This window comes from Sinocyclocheilus grahami, unplaced genomic scaffold, assembly GCF_001515645.1.
Source record: "Sinocyclocheilus grahami isolate Dianchi unplaced genomic scaffold, SAMN03320097.WGS_v1.1 scaffold770.1, whole genome shotgun sequence".
NCBI classification, from domain to species: Eukaryota; Metazoa; Chordata; class Actinopteri; order Cypriniformes; family Cyprinidae; genus Sinocyclocheilus; species Sinocyclocheilus grahami.
Genome location: NW_015505949.1, coordinates 3,433 through 24,658, shown reverse-complemented (window position 1 = coordinate 24,658; position 21,226 = coordinate 3,433). Strand labels below are relative to the sequence as shown.

General features: G+C 38.7%; 1 protein-coding gene across 1 annotated transcript; it reads left to right on the top strand.

Moving 5' to 3' along the window:
• The first annotated feature begins 400 nt into the window (after nt 1-400).
• On the top strand, nt 401-3,415 carry LOC107561395 (leucine-rich repeat transmembrane neuronal protein 4-like). The gene is made up of 2 exons (XM_016245838.1): nt 401-985; nt 3,240-3,415. Exons 1-2 carry the CDS (start codon nt 410-412, stop codon nt 3,357-3,359), a joined length of 696 nt encoding a protein of 231 aa, XP_016101324.1. The 5' UTR covers nt 401-409; the 3' UTR covers nt 3,360-3,415.
• Nucleotides 3,416-21,226: the final 17,811 nt, after the last annotated feature.

The window sequence follows — 21,226 nt, the reverse complement described above, 5'->3', positions numbered from 1 at the left end:
ATTCAAACAAGCTTGACAATGTGTCTCGAGAAGCTGTGGATGGCTGGACCTCTCTGACTGCAATTAGTCTGGCAGGAAACATGTGGGACTGTGGACCAGTTGTGTGTCCACTAGTGGCCTGGCTGAGAACCTTCCGTGGAAACAAAGAAATTAATATGATTTGTGCATCACCCAAAGAAGTTCAAGGGGAGAAGGTTATGGATGCAGTTAATGTCAATGGAGTTTGCAGGGTTGCCCCTGCTACGCCATCAACCGTAATTGTTCCCTCTACCTCTTTTGTCGCCTTTGCCCAGATGTGGATGGCTGGACCTCTCTGACTGCAATTAGTCTGGCAGGAAACATGTGGGACTGTGGACCAGTTGTGTGTCCCCTAGTGGCCTGGCTGAGAACCTTCCGTGGAAACAAAGAAATGAATATGATTTGTGCATCACCCAAAGAAGTTCAAGGGGAGAAGGTTATGGATGCAGTTAACGTCAATGGAGTTTGCAGGGTTGCCCCTGCTACGCCATCAACCGTAATTGTTCCCTCTACCTCTTTTGTCGCCTTTGCCCAGACCCCTACCAGCTCTTTCATCCCGACTATCAAATCTGGAGACAGCAGAAGGGGCCAGGGGACATCCTTGGAAGGCAGCACCTCTTCAGCACCTTCTCAGCCCGCTGTCCCACCACCTGAGCAAGACTTCGAACCGGTGTCATTCCACAAGATTGTGGCAGGAAGTGTTGCCCTCTTCCTATCAGTTGCCATGATCCTCCTGGTAATTTATGTCTCATGGAAGCGCTATCCAAGCAGTGTTAAGCAGCTACAAGAAAACTCGGCTGCTGCTCGCAAACGTCGGAAAAAATCACGGGAGACAGAGCGCACACTCAGCACACCATTGCAGGAGTACTATGTGGACTACAAGCCTAATAACACAGAGGGTACGGATGTGCTGGTCAATGGTACTGGACCATGCACCTACACCATCTCTGGCTCCAGAGAATGTGAGGTAAGACTCCACACAACTTATAGTCCATTGATTTTGGTGTGAAAAGAGGTCAGTTTTTTAACTGCTTTTAAGAAATTCCTTTTGTTCTTGTGCTGTTTCTATGCCATATTTGGGAGTTTTTTTGTTGGATAAAAATGTGTGCGTGGGAGGGATATGTTTTTGCCAGGGTTATTTTAGGAGGGACGTTTTTTAAATGTTTTTGGCACAGTTTGTTTAACCTTGGATGAGGAGTTAATTTACAATTACATATTGATTTGTTGGTGCATATTTGACGAGCCCTGTTAATTCAGTTGAGGTTTTTTTCATTTAGGAGCAGTTGTATTTTAGCCTGTGCTATGTCACATTGTATTTATGCATTGGTATGTCTACCTGCAATACCTTCTTCTATCTGTGAGGCATCTACTTGAAAAAGGTATTGCAGGTAGACATATCAATGCATAAATAAAATTTGTGATTCTTTGAAAAGGTTAGTTACAGTAATCGCAGGATAACAAACTTCTTCAATAAGCTGCTGTGTCGCAATTATTTATTTGTCCTCATTAACATATGTATGCTCAATACTCCCAAAATCAAAATGAAATGGTTTTGTCTATGTGGAACTTCAAACATATCCGGTTAATGAAAATACCTCCTAACCATCCTTCTAATCCTGACTCCTATACACTCATTGGTTCTTTCAACACTGTTTGATGATCCTTGCTCAGTTAGTGTGAAACCGTGCAAAGCACAGTGTGAAACACTCCAATTCTCTCTATTTTCTCTCTTCTTTTCCTCGTGATCTTCCTGGGGCTATGAGAATGTCTTTAATAACACCCCCACTTTATCTTCCAAGGGCTCTTTTTTGTCTTCTTCCATGTCTATGACTACATACCTATTTTTTTTAGCCTCTTATCTTTGCTTCACATTCATCCTTCCCTCTTGAATCATCTTTCCCTCATTTTAGATAATCCTCTTTTATACTTCACCATATTCTGTAGTTCCAATTTACAAAATACTAATTTTCTCAGTGTGTCACTCAGGACTCCGCTGACAATCGTGTGTTGATTTCTGGGGTCAATTGCCACTTTTTAAGGAGCTGGTTTTGTGTGTGGTTTGTATACTTGGCTATATTTACATATGTTCATGCTTTTCCCAAGAGGCAGGTGCTACCTTTACTCCTTCGGGCTAAGAAACCTGTCAGTGGTACAGTAAGGTGTCGTTAGAGGCAGACACTGCCTCTGGCAGAGCCATGATAGGGTGTATATGCTGGTGGCAAGCAAGACAGGCCTGAGTGAAACAAGAAAGGCAGGAAGACATGCTAGCAGGCCAATTGGCATGATGCCAGACAGGTAAACAGGTATGCCATCACAGGAAGAGAAGACTATAAAGGTGTGTGAGAACGCAAAGGCACACACAGAATGACATCCTGACAGATATGTTGACCTCTGCACACGGGCCTATTCCCCTTCTCTGATCTGCCACCTCAAAGTATATTTTGAGATATCAGAGGTGCACATCAGAGTCCAGCAGATTGGCATGTTTTTCTCTTGTGAATTCCCCAGGTCAAAGAACAAACTTTTTTCATTATTACGTGCAAATCCCCAAGTCTCTTGCACAGCATGTGTCCCTTTTGCCATTGTGATGATAGCTCTTGTCAGCACAAAAAGAACAACTGAAAGAAGAAAACAATTTGTCTCACAGTGTTCACCTATTGCTTGATCAAAGGGCCAAGTTTTGGTTTGTTAGCATGACCTCATTAGCCCTTGCTGGCAGATACTGTAACAGTAAAAGTAAAAGCAGTAACAGTTATTTGTCCATTAACGGTTATTCCACAATATTTTGTAATGTTTCATTATATTGTAGTAAAAATGTCTACTTTTTTTGTGAAACAACTTTAATATGCAATTATTTGCTTAGACCTTGCTAACTATTGCTTAAAGTTTAGGGTGAACCTGTCAAGTCCATAATCATCAAAAGGCCTCACATCGAGTGCACTTACTTGACCTGTGTCTATTATGTTTTCCATTAATAGTCTATAATTCTGAATTGTTTGCCTTCTTTTTTCCCCTACCGTCCCCCATACCACAGCATTGCTGCATCAACACTAATGTGGTTTGGCTCTAAAGTTTAGGGTGAACCTGTCAAGTCCATAATCATCAAAAGGCCTCACATCGAGTGCACTTACTTGACCTGTGTCTATAATGTTTTCCATTAATAGTCTATAATTCTGAATTGTTTGCCTTCTTTTTTTCCCCTACCGTCCCCCATACCACAGCATTGCTGCATCAACACTAATGTGGTTTGGCTTCCCTCCCGTGCAGCAAAGCGCACGTCACCCATGATTGATGAGTTCTATTCTCTCTCCTGCGATTTGGTATTCCACACGCGCACCTGATTTACGGGCTTTTCACATCAAGCCAAAAGACTAGATTCAAACACACAGTTCAGATTGCTCCTGTCTTGAAAACCAGTGTTCTCCTCATGCCTTACATCTCTTCTGTTGCGAATCACAAATGGCATAAATGTGTGGAAGAGACTGCTAAGAGGGATTGTCCTCTGACCTTACCTTGAAAGCGGTTCTCTGTTAACCAAGATCTAATGTCTTCTTCGATCGATTTAGATCAACCGAGCATCTTTATCATCAGAACTCATAAAGGCTCAACTGCGGATGAAGTGCACCTTTAATCCATTAATTTAAGTGACTTTCTTTTACTGAACAGTCATCATGCTGTAGCATACTAGAACTGTACAGTTTTTTTTCCTTGCTATGGTAGTCGTGATTTAGTCATTTTGATTAATACAATTTACATTAAAATTACACAACTGTTCTAAAAAACACACACAGTTTGACATTTATAATATGTTAAACAGTTTTGCATTTCCAATATTTATTATTGTAGTTGTTGGGAGATGTCACAAAACCCATCAGTTATCTTTACGCTGTGACTTATACCTCATTACATGTTCTCATAAAACATAAAATACTCACATAAGTGCAGGAATGAGAGCGTCACACTGCCAGGCCCATTGGGGCTATCGTGTGTATATGTGTTATGGCATGGAGGCTCTGAAATAGAGCATGCTTTTGAAGGCACCTCATTCAATATGAATTCTTTTTAGTTGTGAGCAATTAGGCCAGTACCATCACATTTTGTCGTATTGTACATTATGTTGCTGTCACATTTGCATTAAAAGCTTAACCTGTCAGCCTGTGATGTGTTTTGTGGATTTAAAATTGCACTAATTGCTTTTGTAGAAAAAAGAAAAAAAAGAACAAGAACTTTGCTTCATGTAACAGTGAAAGGCCTACAACAAGGGCATTAATCAACATTAGACTCAACAAATTTTAGTTAACAAATTGGTGTTGAACAGTACCTTTGACCCCAGCAAATAATGAAAATGGACTAATCCCCCCAAACAGACAAAAGTGCCTTCTGGAAATTAACGTTTGGATCACAAATCTGGCTAGCAGTTCAGATTGGGCTCATGAATTAAAAACTAGAGAACTGTACTAAACTAGAGAGGGAAAGGTGAAGAAGAAAAAATGCACTCATATTTAAGTTCATTGTGCTCGCCGATCAAAAAAGGGAAAGTATTTTTTTTTTCTTTCAGTAAACCGAGTCAAGAACAAAAATGCTATGTTTTTCAGTTCAGCATTAAACATGGGAAACAAGAGTCGGTGCCGATAGCCTTGTGGTTAGTACGGCGACCCGAGTTCGATTCCCGCCTCAAGGTCCTTTGCTGATCCCTCTCCCCTCTCTCCACCCAACGCTTTCCTGTACACTCTCTACTGTCCTCTCCCATTAAAGGCATAAACAAGCCCATAAATATAACTTAAAAAAAAACTAAACATATATTTAAAAAGGGTATAACATGAACAGCTGTTTGTAATCATGAGAAAAAAAGGTTAATTTTCTTATATCATTTTATATCAAAGTGCATTTTTGATATTTTACTTTTATTTTTTTATTTTATTTCTTTATCTCTATTATTATTTTTATTTGAAGTTGTCACTGGACCACTTTTTTAAGAAGTCAGATTTCTCTGTCTGTTTCTATTATAGATGCATTCTTGTAATTTCAGTTGATAGCATACATCCTGAAATACAATCAGGAGTATTAATTGCACCACTAGCACATTTCTCTTTGATTAGAGGACAGTTTAAATATAAAGTTGCACAGCTTACCCCACTCTCTCCTACTGCAAATGAACATTACTGGATGAGTCTAGCAGAAAAAGGCAATACTCTTCTCTGATATTAAAAGAAATGAGAGATGTGATGAGAGAATCTAGATTCTAGAAGAACACATCCACCTCACTGTTACCTGTGAGTCACAGCCCATTTAATTTAGCACCAATCATGCTTTTTAATGTCTGCAGAGTACATTATAATTTATTAGGATTACCATAAACTTGAGCCTGCAGCCTGGCACAAGGGCATTCCAGCCTCCCCCTGCAGAATGGCTTTCTGATAGCAAGTCTTGACGTCAATCATCATGAAACGGCTAGCTGTACTTTTTCTCCTACCCTTCTGATTTTTGTCCCAGTATCTTCAGGTTGGCAAAGCTTTGGCACCTGATAAATATTTATGCCCATCAGTGCCTGTCATTTTTGGCCAAGGATCCTGCATAGCGAACAGGGCTGAAGGGTCCTCATCATTTGCTCCTTAGAGCAGGGAGGAGGAACAGAACCAATGAGGGCTCTCGCTGCAAAAGTGGCCCCTCATGAAAACAGTTGAGAATCAAAAACCATTGAGAAGCGAGAGTGTTTTTTAGGGGGTAGGGTGGGGTGTATTTGGGATTGTGAGAGAGGGTTGTTTTGTGTCCCAGATGGCCTCTTGACCTCTTTTTATGAAAAACAGAGTTGGAGTGATTTGATTCTTAATATGATTGTGCAGGGACTGATCCAAGTTGTCTATTTAAAACATACAGTATATGTTGTTTGGAGGCTTTTGTAAGTGGCAGTCTAGTGGAGTGCAAGCACCCTTGGCTGAAAAGTGACAGTAATTCAATGGTTCATTCACATTTGAACTCCCACAAATCTTTAGTATGCTTTGCTGGATTTGTAACATGTTTGCTCATTTTAACTAAAATTGTATATCTTGGTTTGAGACATTTTATAAAGTAGTGATTTTCTGTGTATATTGATGAAATATTTAAATGAAAGGTATTTAAATGAAAGATCATTTGAGGAGATGCTGTGTATTTGTACCTTATTGGTTATTTATTTGTTTAAATCAATATTAGGTATTTAATTGTATATATTAATGTCCTCTATTTTTGCATTTGGACTAAAGTTAAAGGGTTAGTTCACCCAAAAATTTAAATTATGTCATTAATTACTCACCCTCATGCCATTTCAAACCCTCATGTCGCCTGATCTGTTTCCTACTTTGTTGTGATTTGATCTGTAAGGAAACAGCGTATCCATGTGACGCAGCTGACACACAACAGCATACGCTGTTTATGTCCAGCGGATATTCTCCAAAATGTCACCAGGGTGATGCGGAGGAGACGAATTGTTGAATAAAGTTTTTTTGTTTTTTTTTCTTTCGCTTACAAAAAGTATTCTCGTAGCTTCGTATAATTGCGGATGAACCACTGATGTCACATTGATTATTTTACCGATCTCCTTGCTACATTTCTGGACTTGGGAACATTTCAGTTGCGTTGCTGTCCATGCGGGGTCAGACAGCTCTCAGATTCCATCAAAAATATCTTAATTTGTGTTCCGAAGATGAACGAAGGTCTTACGGGTTTGAAACTACATGAGGGTGAGTAAATAATGACAGAATTTTCATTTTTGGGTGAACAAACCCTTTAATCTTTAGTAACATTAAAAACACTGTTAAATCTAAATTTTAGCAAATCTGAAAATTAATATAATTTTTTCATACTTTATTGAACTTTAAATGATTTTAGTTTTTAGTGTCTTACTTTCATATTTAATTATTTATATTTCTCTATAAATACTATATAATTTTTTAAAATTGGTGATTTATCAGTTAAATAATGATTTATCAGCTTGCCAGTATCAGACAGAATTTTAATATCTGTACATCTCTAATGTTTTTGTTTGTTTGTTCGTTGGAAATTGTTAAATGCTGTATGGCTGGAATCACCAACTACCTCATGGAGCAATACACAAAACTTGCTGCCTCAGGATATAATTTTACTCTTGGCGTCAGGTTTTTTAATTATGTTGTGGATAGTTTGTGGTATAAGCGATATAGCATGTTTATCACATTTCTCCCCTCAAACATTATGTACCATCATACCGCCCAACCTTACCTTGTATTTGCTTACACAGCTAACCAAGTTACATTCCCACTGGAAATTACAGATCTATGTACATTTTAAAGACTGGAGCCTTAAAATCCATCCAACAACAATGCAGCGTATTTTATGAGGGGATGGAGGGTAGCACTGGAAGGAAACACAGAAAAACACAGCAGACTGAAAGCCTAATTAATCAAGCCTTCCTTTATTAGCCTCTGTCCCCTCCATTATGTGCTTTCCAATGTGTTCACTCCATTCCTCTCTCTCCTGCTCTGTATCTCAGCATTTTTACTCTGTCCTTTCTCTCTCGCTTTATTTGCTGCTCTTTCTCTATTCATCTTTTTCACAGCCTCTATTTGTTTCTCTTTCATTCCCTTTTCTTGTGTCCGTCTCTTTATCTTCCTGTCTCTCTCTGCCTTCGCCTTGCGAGGACATCGCAATATGCTTCGGTGTGATAAACAAGCTCTCTCTGACGCAGAGGGCAGAAGAGGCGACGGCGTAGGTGTCTAAGCCTGCACGGTGTGTCTCTGACGGATGGAAAGAGAGACAAAACAGCTGTGGACTGATATCGAGGGCTTGCTTTCCTGACCGGGCATTGTTTGTAAGGCGCTCGGAGACGCTGGAATGGGAGAGCTGGTCATTGTGTTCCGTGTCTGGCCCTCGGCCCTAGACTGGAGCCCTCCCGTGTGCTCATGTCGATTAGGATCATGTCATGGCTTGAGCAGGCATTTGGCCCAGTAGGCACACATGAGGCTCTCACCTCTCAAGTACATGGTGCATGGTGGGCTAAAGCATGTTTCTCGTTCAGAAGCTCAGTTTTGAGCAGAAGAATACCGCTGATTATGATTATAGTGCAGCGATGCAAGGGTAGAATTAGCAGAACCTCAAATGTCAAGACTCTGCACCGTACATACGTACGTAAAGAAAAGGTGTTGTCAGCTTAAATGGCAGTTTTGTCCTTTTTCAGACAGAGGTTCATTGTGCTTGAATGGATAGTTCACCCAAAAAATTAAAATCTTGTCATCTTTTACTCGCCTTCATGTTGTTCCAAACTGGTATGACTTTCTTTCTTTTGAGGAGCAATCGTTTGAGCCTCTTTTAAAACCTTTAGCCTACCGGCTGTGGGAAAATTGAAAAATAATTTCTAATAGATGATGATAATTAAATGAAGCAGAACCCATCTACTTTTCCTGCCAATCGCCCACTGTATGATAAATATCTTTAACGGCTTTCTTTTTTTCCCTTCTCTTTTTAAGAAGGTCTATTTGCGTATCAAGGTCATCTCACCTCTCTCACGACCAGGGCAGTTGCCACATTTCTCTTTGGTTCTTTTATCGTGACCCATTCTTTTTTATCCTTGGAGAGGGCAGATTCAGGAAGGTTGAGGAAATGAAACAAGGATGGTATAGCCTTCATTGTGGAAGGAGAGGTGATGTGGGAAATGACCTTTTAAGTCATGTCTCAGAAATTCATACCCCAAAGGTTAGAAACGTTTTTGACGGACAGCTTGTCAAGTGGATATATTTGCGAGAATTCAGTTTTTACAGGAACTTCATCCTATATTGGATATTGGCAATGCTCATAACTAAAGTGGGGAAATAAACAGATTTTAAATGATCTAGTTGATAGTTTTATAAAATCATATTTGGCATCTCAGGTGTAATTCATTGTGAAACCAGAAATTCCAGTAACTGGAATAACCAGAGAAAAAAAACCTTTTAACTACAGACAACCCAAAAATGTATCAGATACTGTTTTGAAATGCGTTCCTGGTGGCTCACAGATAAGAGAAACAAAATATATAATTTTTCAGTCTTCTCAATAGCATATTACAATATTAACACTGTAAACATGTAAATATTATTGTATAACAAATGTGAACAGTAATTCCTCAACAGTAGATTCAGAACAACATCTGATGTGTAACATATTAGATCCTTGCGTTACAGTAGGTCTTAATATAGGCCGCCTCATTAATGTTAATCTAACAATAAAAGAAAAGAGGAGGGAATCACTTGCTTCTTTTGATTGAACTGCTTTTGTAGTTGTAATAATAAATTTATTTGTAATTAACAGACTAAATGGATTTTTACATTTGATTATTTGCTTTTCTTACTTGAATGCTTTTGTTTAGATGTAAAATGAAAAAGGTAATGCAGTATTTGTTTCTTTCTTATATTTGTTCTACAGTTCTTTTTGCATCTGTTCTTATTTATAATAACAACGATAAAATAAAAAAATGCTATATTGTGATTATTAATATAGTAATTATTATTAAGAAAATAAGTGAAGGAAAAGATGCAACATTGCAGGTGATTTTGCTTTGGAACCTTCAGAAAACTTTAACTAAATTTTTCTCAAAATTGACTTTGCTGACTCTTGTCGAATTCAAACAGGTGTAGCTCAGTCATTTGTCGTCCGATTCCAACAAATCATACATCATTCTGAAGGTATTTTAATGTAGAATGTAGAACATACAAATAACTATATATTTTTTTAAATGTGCTCATTGTGACTCATTTTGCCAGCACAGGTCACAAATGTCTTGTAAATGGTATTACATTTAAACTTTTCTTTTTCTCTATATATCGTATCGTATCATATATCGTATCATATCGCATCCTATTATATCAAGTTCTAGATGCAATGTATGTGCTTTCAGGGCATATGTCTATATACTCCATAAGCATGTTCTTATTCAGTTTTGAACTGTTTATGATTAAGCAATCAAAATTGTAAAAATATGCATTAGAGTGAGGACAAATATATCAATATGATTTCAATGAAGACAAAAATGTCATTTATTATTTATATTTCGTTTTTTATTAACAAAAAGAAAAACACTATCAGCTTTTTTTTCTTTTTCTTTTTTTGTCAATATCTGATAGTTATATAAGCTTCTATTAGTACAAATTAATCAGCAAAAATGATAAATCGTTTACCTCTAGATTGTACCAGGTGCAATGACAACTACAATTTTAATTGGCCTTCGGGGTTCATCTTCTTAGGAAAATAACTTGCAAGAGAGCAAGCTCATGAGGAATGCTTATTCTGAGCAAAACTAGGGTGGCTTTATGTCAAGAGAAATGCTCATAGAGCAATCTCAATGGGAATGAGGTCAAAAAACGTTGTCCCTGGACAGAGTGGGATGCATCATTTCAATGTCTGCGATGTCCTGTCTGTGGCCAAGGCCTGTTGGGAGCATGCACTTAACTGAGCCCTGGGACTAAAGCCTGCCTCCTGTCAGAATGGTGAGATAACCAAGTGTGGTATTGCAGGTAATGACTATTCCCTGTGACTGGGGCTCAGTGTCTTGAAGGTCTCACGGGTCTCATTGTGAACTATTCGAAGTATAGTGCCAAGCTGATGTACAATTTCGCTGGCACTTGCCATTCTTTGGCCCCAGATGCAATTTTGAATTTTATTTCCATTAGCTGTAGCGCTCTAAACCATTATTTTCTCCAGCAGGTCTAGCTTTTAACATCTTCATTATATTTAGGGTGATGTCTCTAAATGTTGAGCTTCAGTCAGTTTATTACCAAATAAAATTAGGTTGATTTAACAACGTTATTTCAGGTGCAAATCATACAATTTTTACAACTGTTCTCACATTCAGTTGGACAAAGGCTGTGCCCAAAACCTGAGAATACGTCACACAAGATGTTGTGAACTAAACTGAGCTGGACAAAGTGAGCGTTTGGAATTAAAAAGAGAAGAATTGTCCGCTGGAGTCATGTGGATTACTTTAAAGATGCCTAAATATGGATTTTAGACCGTCAAATATGATCTATGGTGAGCACCATTCACTTGCATTAGATGGAGAAAAATCCTGGAATGTTTTCTTCCAAAACCTTAATTTCTCTTTTGCTGAATAAAGTTTATATACATATTAGATGACCTGGGTGAGTAATTAATCGGGATATTTTCATTTTTAGGTGAACTGTTCCTTTAATCTGGCATGTTGGTTTTGATTAGCCCTGTAGCTGAAACCAGGATACTACTTACAAAATGTTAACACTTTGGCTGCATCCGAAAGCTAAAAAATGCTGCCTTCTGAGGATTTATTCCAAGGTAGGAAGGCATCAAGGCATGTCCGAATCCATTGTTAGCTTCACTTCCTATCTGCTAAGATGCCTTCATCTGATGAATTTTTGAAGGCAGCATAGATGTATCCTTCGCTGCCTTTGATGTCCCACAATCCTGAGCGTTCCATTCCATGACAGTTAAGCTAATAAGAAATATAGCATCTGAAAATTGTGATTGGTGGTCAGTTTGTGTGCAAATGTATGGTTCTGACAAACCTTTGATGTTATTTTTAGTGAGAAATTAGTATTGTAGTAATTATTAATAATTATTCACTAAGTTATCATCAAAGTTCTCTCTGATTTGTTGTAGATCGTTAAACCATTATGCTGCATCAGAAGTCTGTCAGAAATCAGTTTCGTAAGGCACCTTCATACACAAACACAATTGCCTGCATTGCCTGATAGGACAGTGAGGCAAAAAGTCTGGTCACCTGCCTTGCCTGTTTTTGGATGGAACCTGTGTGCCAAAACATAAATTAATCTATTTTGCAGCACACCTGGAACTTATAGTTGTTAAGTGCCTTGCTCAAGGGTACCATAGCAGTCATCAACTGAGGAACAGTGCACTTACCATTGAGCCTCTCTAGAACCCCCTTTAGGGTTTTCATGCAAAATGCACCAAGTAATTATTTTTGCTGCACCTCTGAAAAGCAGAGAGTCTTCAGATGTGAATTTTTAGATTGTGGTGATCTAAACTGGCTCTGGCTCTGGCTCTTTTTTTCTAGTGAAGTGGCTGGCGCTGTACAGATGGCCTATTTTTTTAAAAGTGGGGCTCCTTGCCTCCATCGAGGAGCTGCGGAGTGGTAAACACTCCTTTCAACACTGGCGCCTGTGATTTGGGTACCTGTGTCCCAAATGAAATGATCCACTTATTGATTTACTTTGCATATGCCCCTCGCATCCTCAAGAGCCCCCTACTCTTTCCATCTGTAATTCTAACACACCCCTCCTCTATCATAGAGGTACCTCTGTATGCTAGCTCCCATGATCTCTGTTTCCTCATGGGGTCTACGCATACAAGATGCTCTCTGTTTGATTTTCATATTGCATTCTTTTGCACATAATCACTGTTGTTTGCACTCTTGCCATACTGTGTTCTCAAACAAGACCCGTGCTGAGGTGTTTTCTTCCTGAATAGGTAAGCTTTGTTTTAGTTTGAAGCGAGGGTGCTATCACCTCCTACTGCATTGCTTGATTCAAGCACCAATTTTTTGGATATGCCTCTTTAGCATTGCACCCTTCGGGCGATCTCTGGCTGTGTCAGATAAGTCAGATGCTACCCAAACCACCCACTACTCTGCCTTGCTCTCAGAGTGAGATGATATTTTTCAAGAGGAGGAAAAAAAGAGGCAACAAGGGCATGTGCTTATCTAAAATTCTTGATGCAGTTGTTTTTGTGAGGGAGTCGTATTTTGCAAGCTTTATGTCTTGTATATGCTTGCATTTTGCATCTGAAACAAAGCCTTTGAACATCAAGAGAGATGTGCAAGTTAATGGTCACAGTTTTTTCTGTTTTTTTTTAGAGCAGAGTTTTCAAAGTGGGTCTGCAAAGTGAGCACTGGATGGAAATTTGAGAGAAAGATAATGAAAATAGTGTTGTCATAGTTATTTTCAAGTTTGTACATCTTTATTGTGGGTAGAAAAAAAGGGTGCACTGTCAACTTGAGATAAAGTAAATATTTTCTAAATATTTTTGTAATTAGTTTTGACTTTGGTACAACACAAAACTTTAGGGAAAAAATGATTTAGAGAATATTTAATGCCAGTTAGTAAAGCATTAAAACTAGAAGCTGTGTAAGATTAGATTAAATGCTCTGTATGTACTGTAGTCAACAAGATAATAGAGATTAATTAGAGCAATATAAATAGATGAGAATGGCAGAAAAACAAACCCATTACAATGTGGTCAAAATTTTGTCCGGCCACCTTTCCTTCTTCCAGCTATCGAAGGCTTGACAACCTATCTGACATCAAAAAGGCTGGGGAAGAGTCAAGTCATAATCAACACTGCGCCACCCTATGGATGTTGAATTTCTTCAGCAGCCAAAGTTGAAGACACACACCCCCCAAGAGTTTTTTGGGTTTTTTACTTAAAAATATAAGTACATTCTCATCACAGTCTCTTGAGCATCTGGCTGAAATGTGCCTCAGGCTTATGTTTAAAAAACTGAATTTCTTACCAAATAAATGTGGGCTTCCTTTTATGCAGTGCAAGACACGGCCCAAGTTAAAGATGTATAACTGTTTATCACATATTGGGTCCATGGTATTAAATATAAAAAAAATTAAAAAAACCTGATCTAGGACACTGAGACCAGGCACACAGTACCTATCTGCAGCAGAAGGAAATATGAGTCACAGATATAGTTCTGTCACACAACTTGAAGAATCTGTTTGGTGGACATTCAAGCCTGTGCCATCCTCTCCCACTTTAGATCTGAAGGTTCTCCTCTTTGTCGTCTGTCTCTCGCCATCTGTAAAATAAAAGCCAGACTGACTGTACTGGTGAGTCACGCAACACATCAATTGCCTGCGACTAGACACTTGTTTGACCTGTAACTGTTTTTGAGAGTGACTCACTTACACATGGCAAATTAATGATGTACTGATATCTGTTATTATTTATAGGTGGATATCATTGTGGCTCAAGGTTACAGTGGCACTGTAGTGTCACTAGAGTTTGTATTTTTTATTTTTCCCAATATTGCAGCTACTTCTCATACAATGCTTTCCAACAACAAGAAGCATTTTGGAGCTCTTGTTGAGAGTGTGTGAGTGGACGTAAATCAGTTCATAATTTTTATTTTTGAACGATGGAGCAAAGATGTTCTCTCTCACTTCAAGATCGCAAATGGGACTCTAAGATTGCAAATATGTCAAACACATGCAGAAAGATGATATTTTGTGGCTAAAATGTTCATAATTATAAATAGGTAAAAAGGTAAATTAATGCATTAGATTTAATTAAATAACAATTAACAGTGCTTGTACAGCATTAATTAATTTTGCTTATTTTATTTTTAACATTTCAAGTTGAGTGTATTTGTACATGAATTAATGAACAGTAGTACATTTATAAATTATAATTATTAAAAAAATTTTCTTCATTGTTAGTTCATGATACTTCAAAATTAATTTTACAGTAGATTGTTAAAAGAGAATGAGTAGTGGGGAATCTAAATCCTGGAGTAGATTAGAGTGATTGCAGAATGTTTTAAGAGGTAAGGGGGAATTGCTGTTGGTCCAATCCCCATTATATAGTCTGCTTGTGCTACATACTTCTAAATATAGGAAATTATTAGGAACATGTCAGAGAGGCTGTCTGGATTAGCTTTTATTTCTGGGGCCACAACCAGAAAAAAACTAAATCATTTGAACTTATGTGAAAATTAGCAAAAAGTTCCTTGAATTCTGTTAGAGGTAGTACATTGGGCACTTTCATTGATTTTCCCATCATTGCAGGCATTTGAGTGCCGTCAAAGTCCTCCCCAGTCTCCTTCAATTAGCTTTCTGCCTAGGAGCTCTGTCAATCTTCATCTGCTGTCGCGCCTATCAATGGCTCCCCTCCACTGAGCAAGAGCGAGATAGAGACAAGCCCTGTATTTGGAGCCTTTTTGCAGGAGAACAAATAAAGCTGAGACCGTGGAATGCCCAAACTCTCCATGTCACATACGGGAGCGTTCATAAGCAGAAACACAAGACATTTTTAGACAATTGGTAAACAGTTTGGTCTTTGGACCTTGAATATCAAACACCCCACTTCAAAAAACCCTGCTGTTTCTCATTGCCCTGGAGGTAACTGGCTCTGGATAAGTTGCGTCCGAAATCAGAGATGGAAATAGTTTGAGCTGCTGAGTCCCATGAGGACTTGGCATCTCCAGCCAGCAGGACCATATGGACATTCAGAGAAGAAATGGCTCCAATTTCCATTTCTGACTCTTTTTTTTCTGCTCCCCCCTAGATTTAGGAGGGGCTCTTTAGCAATGTCCAGCTTTTGAATAGTCTGTGGTTATAATTCCACTGATGGCTGGATAATTTGAGAAAGCTTATGCTTTTCCCTGAAGAAAACATGGAGACACATAGGAGAGACACAATACGTCTAGAACAGAAGATGATGTTGACTTTGTGGCCCTGTTTAGCTGTTTTTGCATGACTGCACATTTGTATTCCAGAGTTTGGCTTAGTCTTGATGGGTGGTGTAATTACCAAGCAGTGGGTGAGCAATGAAATTGGCGACATTGAGATGACATGCTGAGATGTGCCGAAGAAGCGGCGAAGAAGTGCATTATGCCACAGATAACTTTACTCCCATAGTTTTATCCTTGTGTGCACTACTTCCTGCAGTTGCCACATGCTGATTTCACAACTGTGTAAAGCCACAAATATTGTAAAAGTCCAGAATTCTGACATGACTCTTCTGTAGTTTCATTAAATACCCACAGACTCATTTGATCGAAAGACTGCAGTGTCTAGACACATATGCAGTCGTGGTACCAGCAGATGCTTCCCTTGTGTGTTTGCTAATGCACTGTAGGCGATTCGGAAGAGTCCTGAAATGGCCAAGCAGTCTCCTTTATGATGGTCCAGATGTTCAGGGCTGGTCCTAGGAAGCTAATTCACTACAGGGATGAGAAATAATGAGCCGCTGAATAGTGGGAAGGCAAAGAAATAAAGCCCCAGCAGCTAGCATGCAGCAAAGTCAAATTTGACAAGAAGAACCCTTTGGAGAGGTTAAGAGATTGGGGATATTCTCCATTGTTTCATAGCCTCATTTGGTGTCGACATCAAGGGGAGGGGTGCCACATTGTTTTGTTTTTTCCAAATTGTTGTAAGTGTTAAAGGAAATGTCAATATTAGCAACAGTGCTTGAAATGTTAATAACAGCAGCTAACTGGAAAAGAGAGACCAAACAAGAAGCATAAAGTCTAGCTGAATGACTCATCGAGCAGACATAATGACCGCTGACTATAAGACATTTTTGTGGCTAAATTATTGAACAACTAGAGGGCTGGAAATCCAGCAATTCACCAAATTAACTCTTTCTTTTCACTGCCCCATGCAACAGGTTTCTTATTTTAGGGTTAATCAAAGGAATTGTTTGAATGGTAGAATTTTATTTGAGAGACCAGTTAAAGGACCCATAGAAGAATCCAAATTGAGATTTATTTTCTCCTCTGCATCAGCCATATTTTGAATGTCAAAATTTGGACACTGCAAAAAAAAGTTAGTGTGTAACAGAGCCATATTGAGTGTACAGAACACAAATAACTGGTAAACTCGAATGTATTCTGCTCAATCTGCCCAATCAAGAGTTTTATAAGCAGGAACTATAGCACCTGCTACATTGTTACACCCTATTGGTTAGTAAAGTGCAAGGTTTGTTGCTATCTCTTATTCAAGAGGAAGCCCTGATGTGGGCTAAATCCCTTTTATTCAAGGGGTATCTAGCCCACATCACACTGCAAGAAGAAGAGGTGAAAGGTTAATACATAAATAAATGTGTGTATATAAATAAATAAAGGGTCTTGAGATTTAGAGACGGCCACTGATATTGCGACCTAATGAAGGCTATGCAGCATTTCTCTGGAGCCAGGGCCCTGGCCTCACAATTGGCAACTTGTCCACATCAGAGTGTAATTTAAGACCTTTCCCAAGAGAGCCCAACAGAGTTAGGACATGCCTCTCCATTTCACTTTTCCTCATTCCCCATTGCTTCATGCCAGACCTTAGGCAACTTCTTTCACACTCTATCTCTGTTCCAAAAATGAGAGAGCCTTGCTGTTTACTGCCTACATAGGGAGTTTCTTTCTAAAACAGTATCATATCTGAAACAGAACCTCAGAAGTGGCTGGCTTGGGATGCTTTGCAAATGCCGGAGGTCCGGCTTTTAGTAGATTTCAGTATTGTTTGAGTTTGATTTATAATCTGTTTGGAACAGTCTTCATAACTTGAGCTTGCTTATGATACCGCTTGCGGAGGCAGCTCACTAGGTTTTGGAACAGAGTGTCTTTCCCTTCTCCATATACACACCAACTAATCCTTCTTTAAATTCACCTGTAAGCATTCCAGCAGCCATTTATTTTCCTGACCTGACATCTTTTCATTATCTTCTGCTTGCCATCCATTTATCCTCCTACTCCTCTATCTTCCTCCCTATGCCAGCCTCTCCTTCCTATTTACTTTTCATCTCTTCTACCTGTCTGTGCCAGCCCCTGTACTTCCACATTACTGCAGTCATCCATCCATCTCGTTTCCCTCCTTATGTAGTCTATTGTCACTGCTCGCTCCTGCCCTCTTTTGGCACCCTCCATCTGGTTCAAGGCAACAGAAGCATTGTTCCCATTCAGTCTGAGGTCTAGTGCCTCGCCAGATTTTTCATCTTAAAATTCATCCCCTTTTTTAGCACGTCAAGTTAAACATACTCCCACTTTTTAAAACATGTTGTGAGACAACTGTTTTCTGTTCAGTTCCATTGGGCTCCATATTGTTGTTTTTGCAGGAATGCATCATAGGTAAATGCACATTAGTCCAAATATGTCCAATCTGAGTCAGGTAAACACAAAACCAGGCTAACTATATAGGGTTACCTTAAGACCAAGGCTGTCCAAACTCGGTCCTGGAGAGCCACTGTCCTGCAGAGTTTAGCTGCAACTTGCCTCAACACAACTGCCTGGAAGTTTCTAGCAAGAGCTTGATTAGCTGGTTCAGGTGTCTTTAACTGGGGTTGGAGCTAAACTTTACAGGAGAGTGACCCTCCAGGAGCAGGATTAGACATCCCTGCTTAAAGGGATAGTTCACCCAAAAATTAAAATTTGATGTTTATCTGCTTACCCCCAGGGCATCCAAGATGTAGGTGACTTTGTTTCTTCAGTAGAACACAAACGGAGATTTTTAACTCCAGCCGTTGCAGTCTATCAGTCGTATAATGCATGGCAATGGTAACAAAATCTATGAGAGTAAAAAAAACATGCACAGACAAATCCAAATTAAACCCTGCGGCTCGTGACGACACATTGATGTCCTAAGACACGGAACGATCGGTTTGTGCGAGAAACCGAACAGAATGTATATAATTTTTTACCTCTAATACACCACTATGTCCAACTGCTTTGAGTGCGCACGGCATCCGGTGCATGAGGTGTGTACGCGCTCTTGTGTAGTTTACGCAAACGACGGAAGTGATCTCTCGTGCGTATACATCACTCATTGTTTACACAGTGCACAGTCATTGTAGGTACGACGGCTAATCAAAATGGTACTTACTTGTGCTTATTACTTGCGGATTGTTCAAACCGAGTGTTCTACTGAAGAAACAAAGTCACCTACATCTTGGATGCCCTGGGGTTAAGCAGATAAACATCAACTTTTCATTTTTGGGTGAACTATCCCTTTAAGGAAAATCCCTTGTTTTGCCAAAAAGATATCCAGGCACACCACGACTACTCGATTTTGAAAACATTTTTGCACGTACTTAAACCATACCACTATGCTAACCTCATTCCAACCCATCCAATAAGCAAGGAGAACGTTCTGTTCTCACCACCATTCCCCTAACAGTAAAGAGCAACTATACATCTGAACTCTTGCTCTTTGTTGAATTAACATGGGGGTCAGATTGAATTACGTGTTGTTGCGGTCCCATTTTGAGTAAATGGCATTATGACAGTTGAGATTTAAAGTAGTGATTTGTTGAACGCCAAGAGAAATAAATGGCCCTGTAGAGTCCAAAGCTCTGGCCAGCATTAAGCACCCTCACTACACACTGAGAGATCTCGAGAGAGGATTGAGCTCTCTTCCAACAGCTCCATTTATCCACTGAGTTTAACCACCCCATTTGGCTCATGCTGAGAGCCACATAAGCCTTCATTACCTTTGTTTTTAATCACTTAATTTCCCCCTTTTAATAAATAAAGAAATCTACAAATGAACAAACAGTGTAAGGAATGGTGAGGCTGCTCCGTAACAGTTCATAAATCTTTCAAAACGGGTAATTAGCTACTGTACTGTCTCTTACTGGACTTGGCTCCACTTGCACACAAACAGGAGCCTTACGCCAAGCATTCCCTTTACTTATTCTCAAATAAGCTGCCATTGAAGAGCTTTGGTGGTGGAGGGGTGGGGGGATGGGGTATTCATTTGTTTGTTTGCTTGGGAGAGTTGAGTTAATCTATTTACCCCTAGTGTTTTCCTTACCTCCCATAAATGATTCACTCATTTTGTCTGTAGTTCATTATCGAGCTTGGCATTTTGTAGTGGAGCCTATTTTCCAAATGCATGGGGAACTGTAATAAGACTGAAGTGTTTAGTGTTACCTCTAAATATAATGCCAACTACAAACATTGTGTGTTTCTGTTAATTTGCCACACTGAGTTTGCCTAAGAGTCCCCTCTCTACATCTGAGCTCTACTGAATGGTCTTTAAGCTGGGTTAATAGAGTTTACATTTGAACTACCACAGCTTGCATGAATACAAATAACCTCAATGCTGCGGACGGTTCAAAAATTAGCTTAAACACAGTCTTTTGAAGGAAGTGGATTGTAGTGTGTGGATGTTGTATTTGTTGCTAAAATCATTCTGTAATTACTTCCACTCTGTGTTTCTCCCTCTCTGAATTTGCATATCACCACTACATTGTGAAGTTCTTAGAATGTATGGAGTGAAATCATGTTTGCTCATTTTCTATATGGTGGTGAGGACAATGCATTTTTTATAGGATGACATGGCTGTCTGAAATTTTGAATAGTGACACTTGTTTTGGAAACTTGAAACTTGTTTTTCTTGACTTGCTTTTTAAAAATTTCACCTGTCATGGTATGCTTGTGTTAGAGCTGGAAAAAATAGCTTTTGCTCTCCACTCCAAAATCAGCATACTGGAAATATGTTGTTTGACTCATACGGAAAAGTGTTTATTTTAAATAAATATAATTTTATTAATAAAACATTCAATGACTTTTCCAACAATGATATTATTAAATGGTATTCAGTGTTCCCTCTGCTAAGCTATGCATTTGAAGAAATAATATGCCATGCACAGGACACATGCAAAAATGAGTTGGGAAAGCCATTTGATTGAATTCTATCTATATGCAATGCTCGGGCAAACTGCTATAGATTTGGTGTTGCTGATGCGCGCCAAATAAGTCGCTGTAGAAATCGAATACTTTAATGGTTGTGGACGAAATTGCTCAACATGAGAGCCAACGCAATGATGTGAAATAAAACATCATCATGTTTTTAAGAAGAGTGGCTTGATTAAGTGGTGGAAATAGTGGATGGTGGGTACAGAACGGTAACAAAACTCATTTTTGAGACATTTACCGTCACACAAAGGTCTAGTAGTGTGCAAACTATATAATAATTCATATGTTCACATTTTTTTTTTATATTTAGCCTACAGATCTCAGTTCAAATAATTCAGTTTGTTTTCTATTCTATTCTATTCATCAGTTTAAATGCTTCAGTTTTTTTATATTATATTATATTATATTATTATAAACCTAATAAATAATTGACCTCAAAAAGTAAATTCATGAGGAATATCTGCTTCATTTTTTAATGTTATATTATAGTATTATACATAATTGAAGTGTTCTGCATTAGAAAAAAAAATTATAATAATAAAAATAATTTCTTAGTAAAACTAGGGATGCACCGATATGAAAATTTTGGCCGATACGAGAGGCAGATACCGATCATAGAAACAATTATCATTTATCGGCCGATACCGATATGGTGGCCGATATATCGTGCATCCCTAAGTAAAACAAATAATAACAATTCTCAGGTAACCTAAAATGTGCAACATTTAGTTACATCACGGGTCAAATTAAATATAAATAGCACATTAATATTACAATTTACACACTTTTTTTGTGTGCGCGCTGAAAGAATGTTTTTGC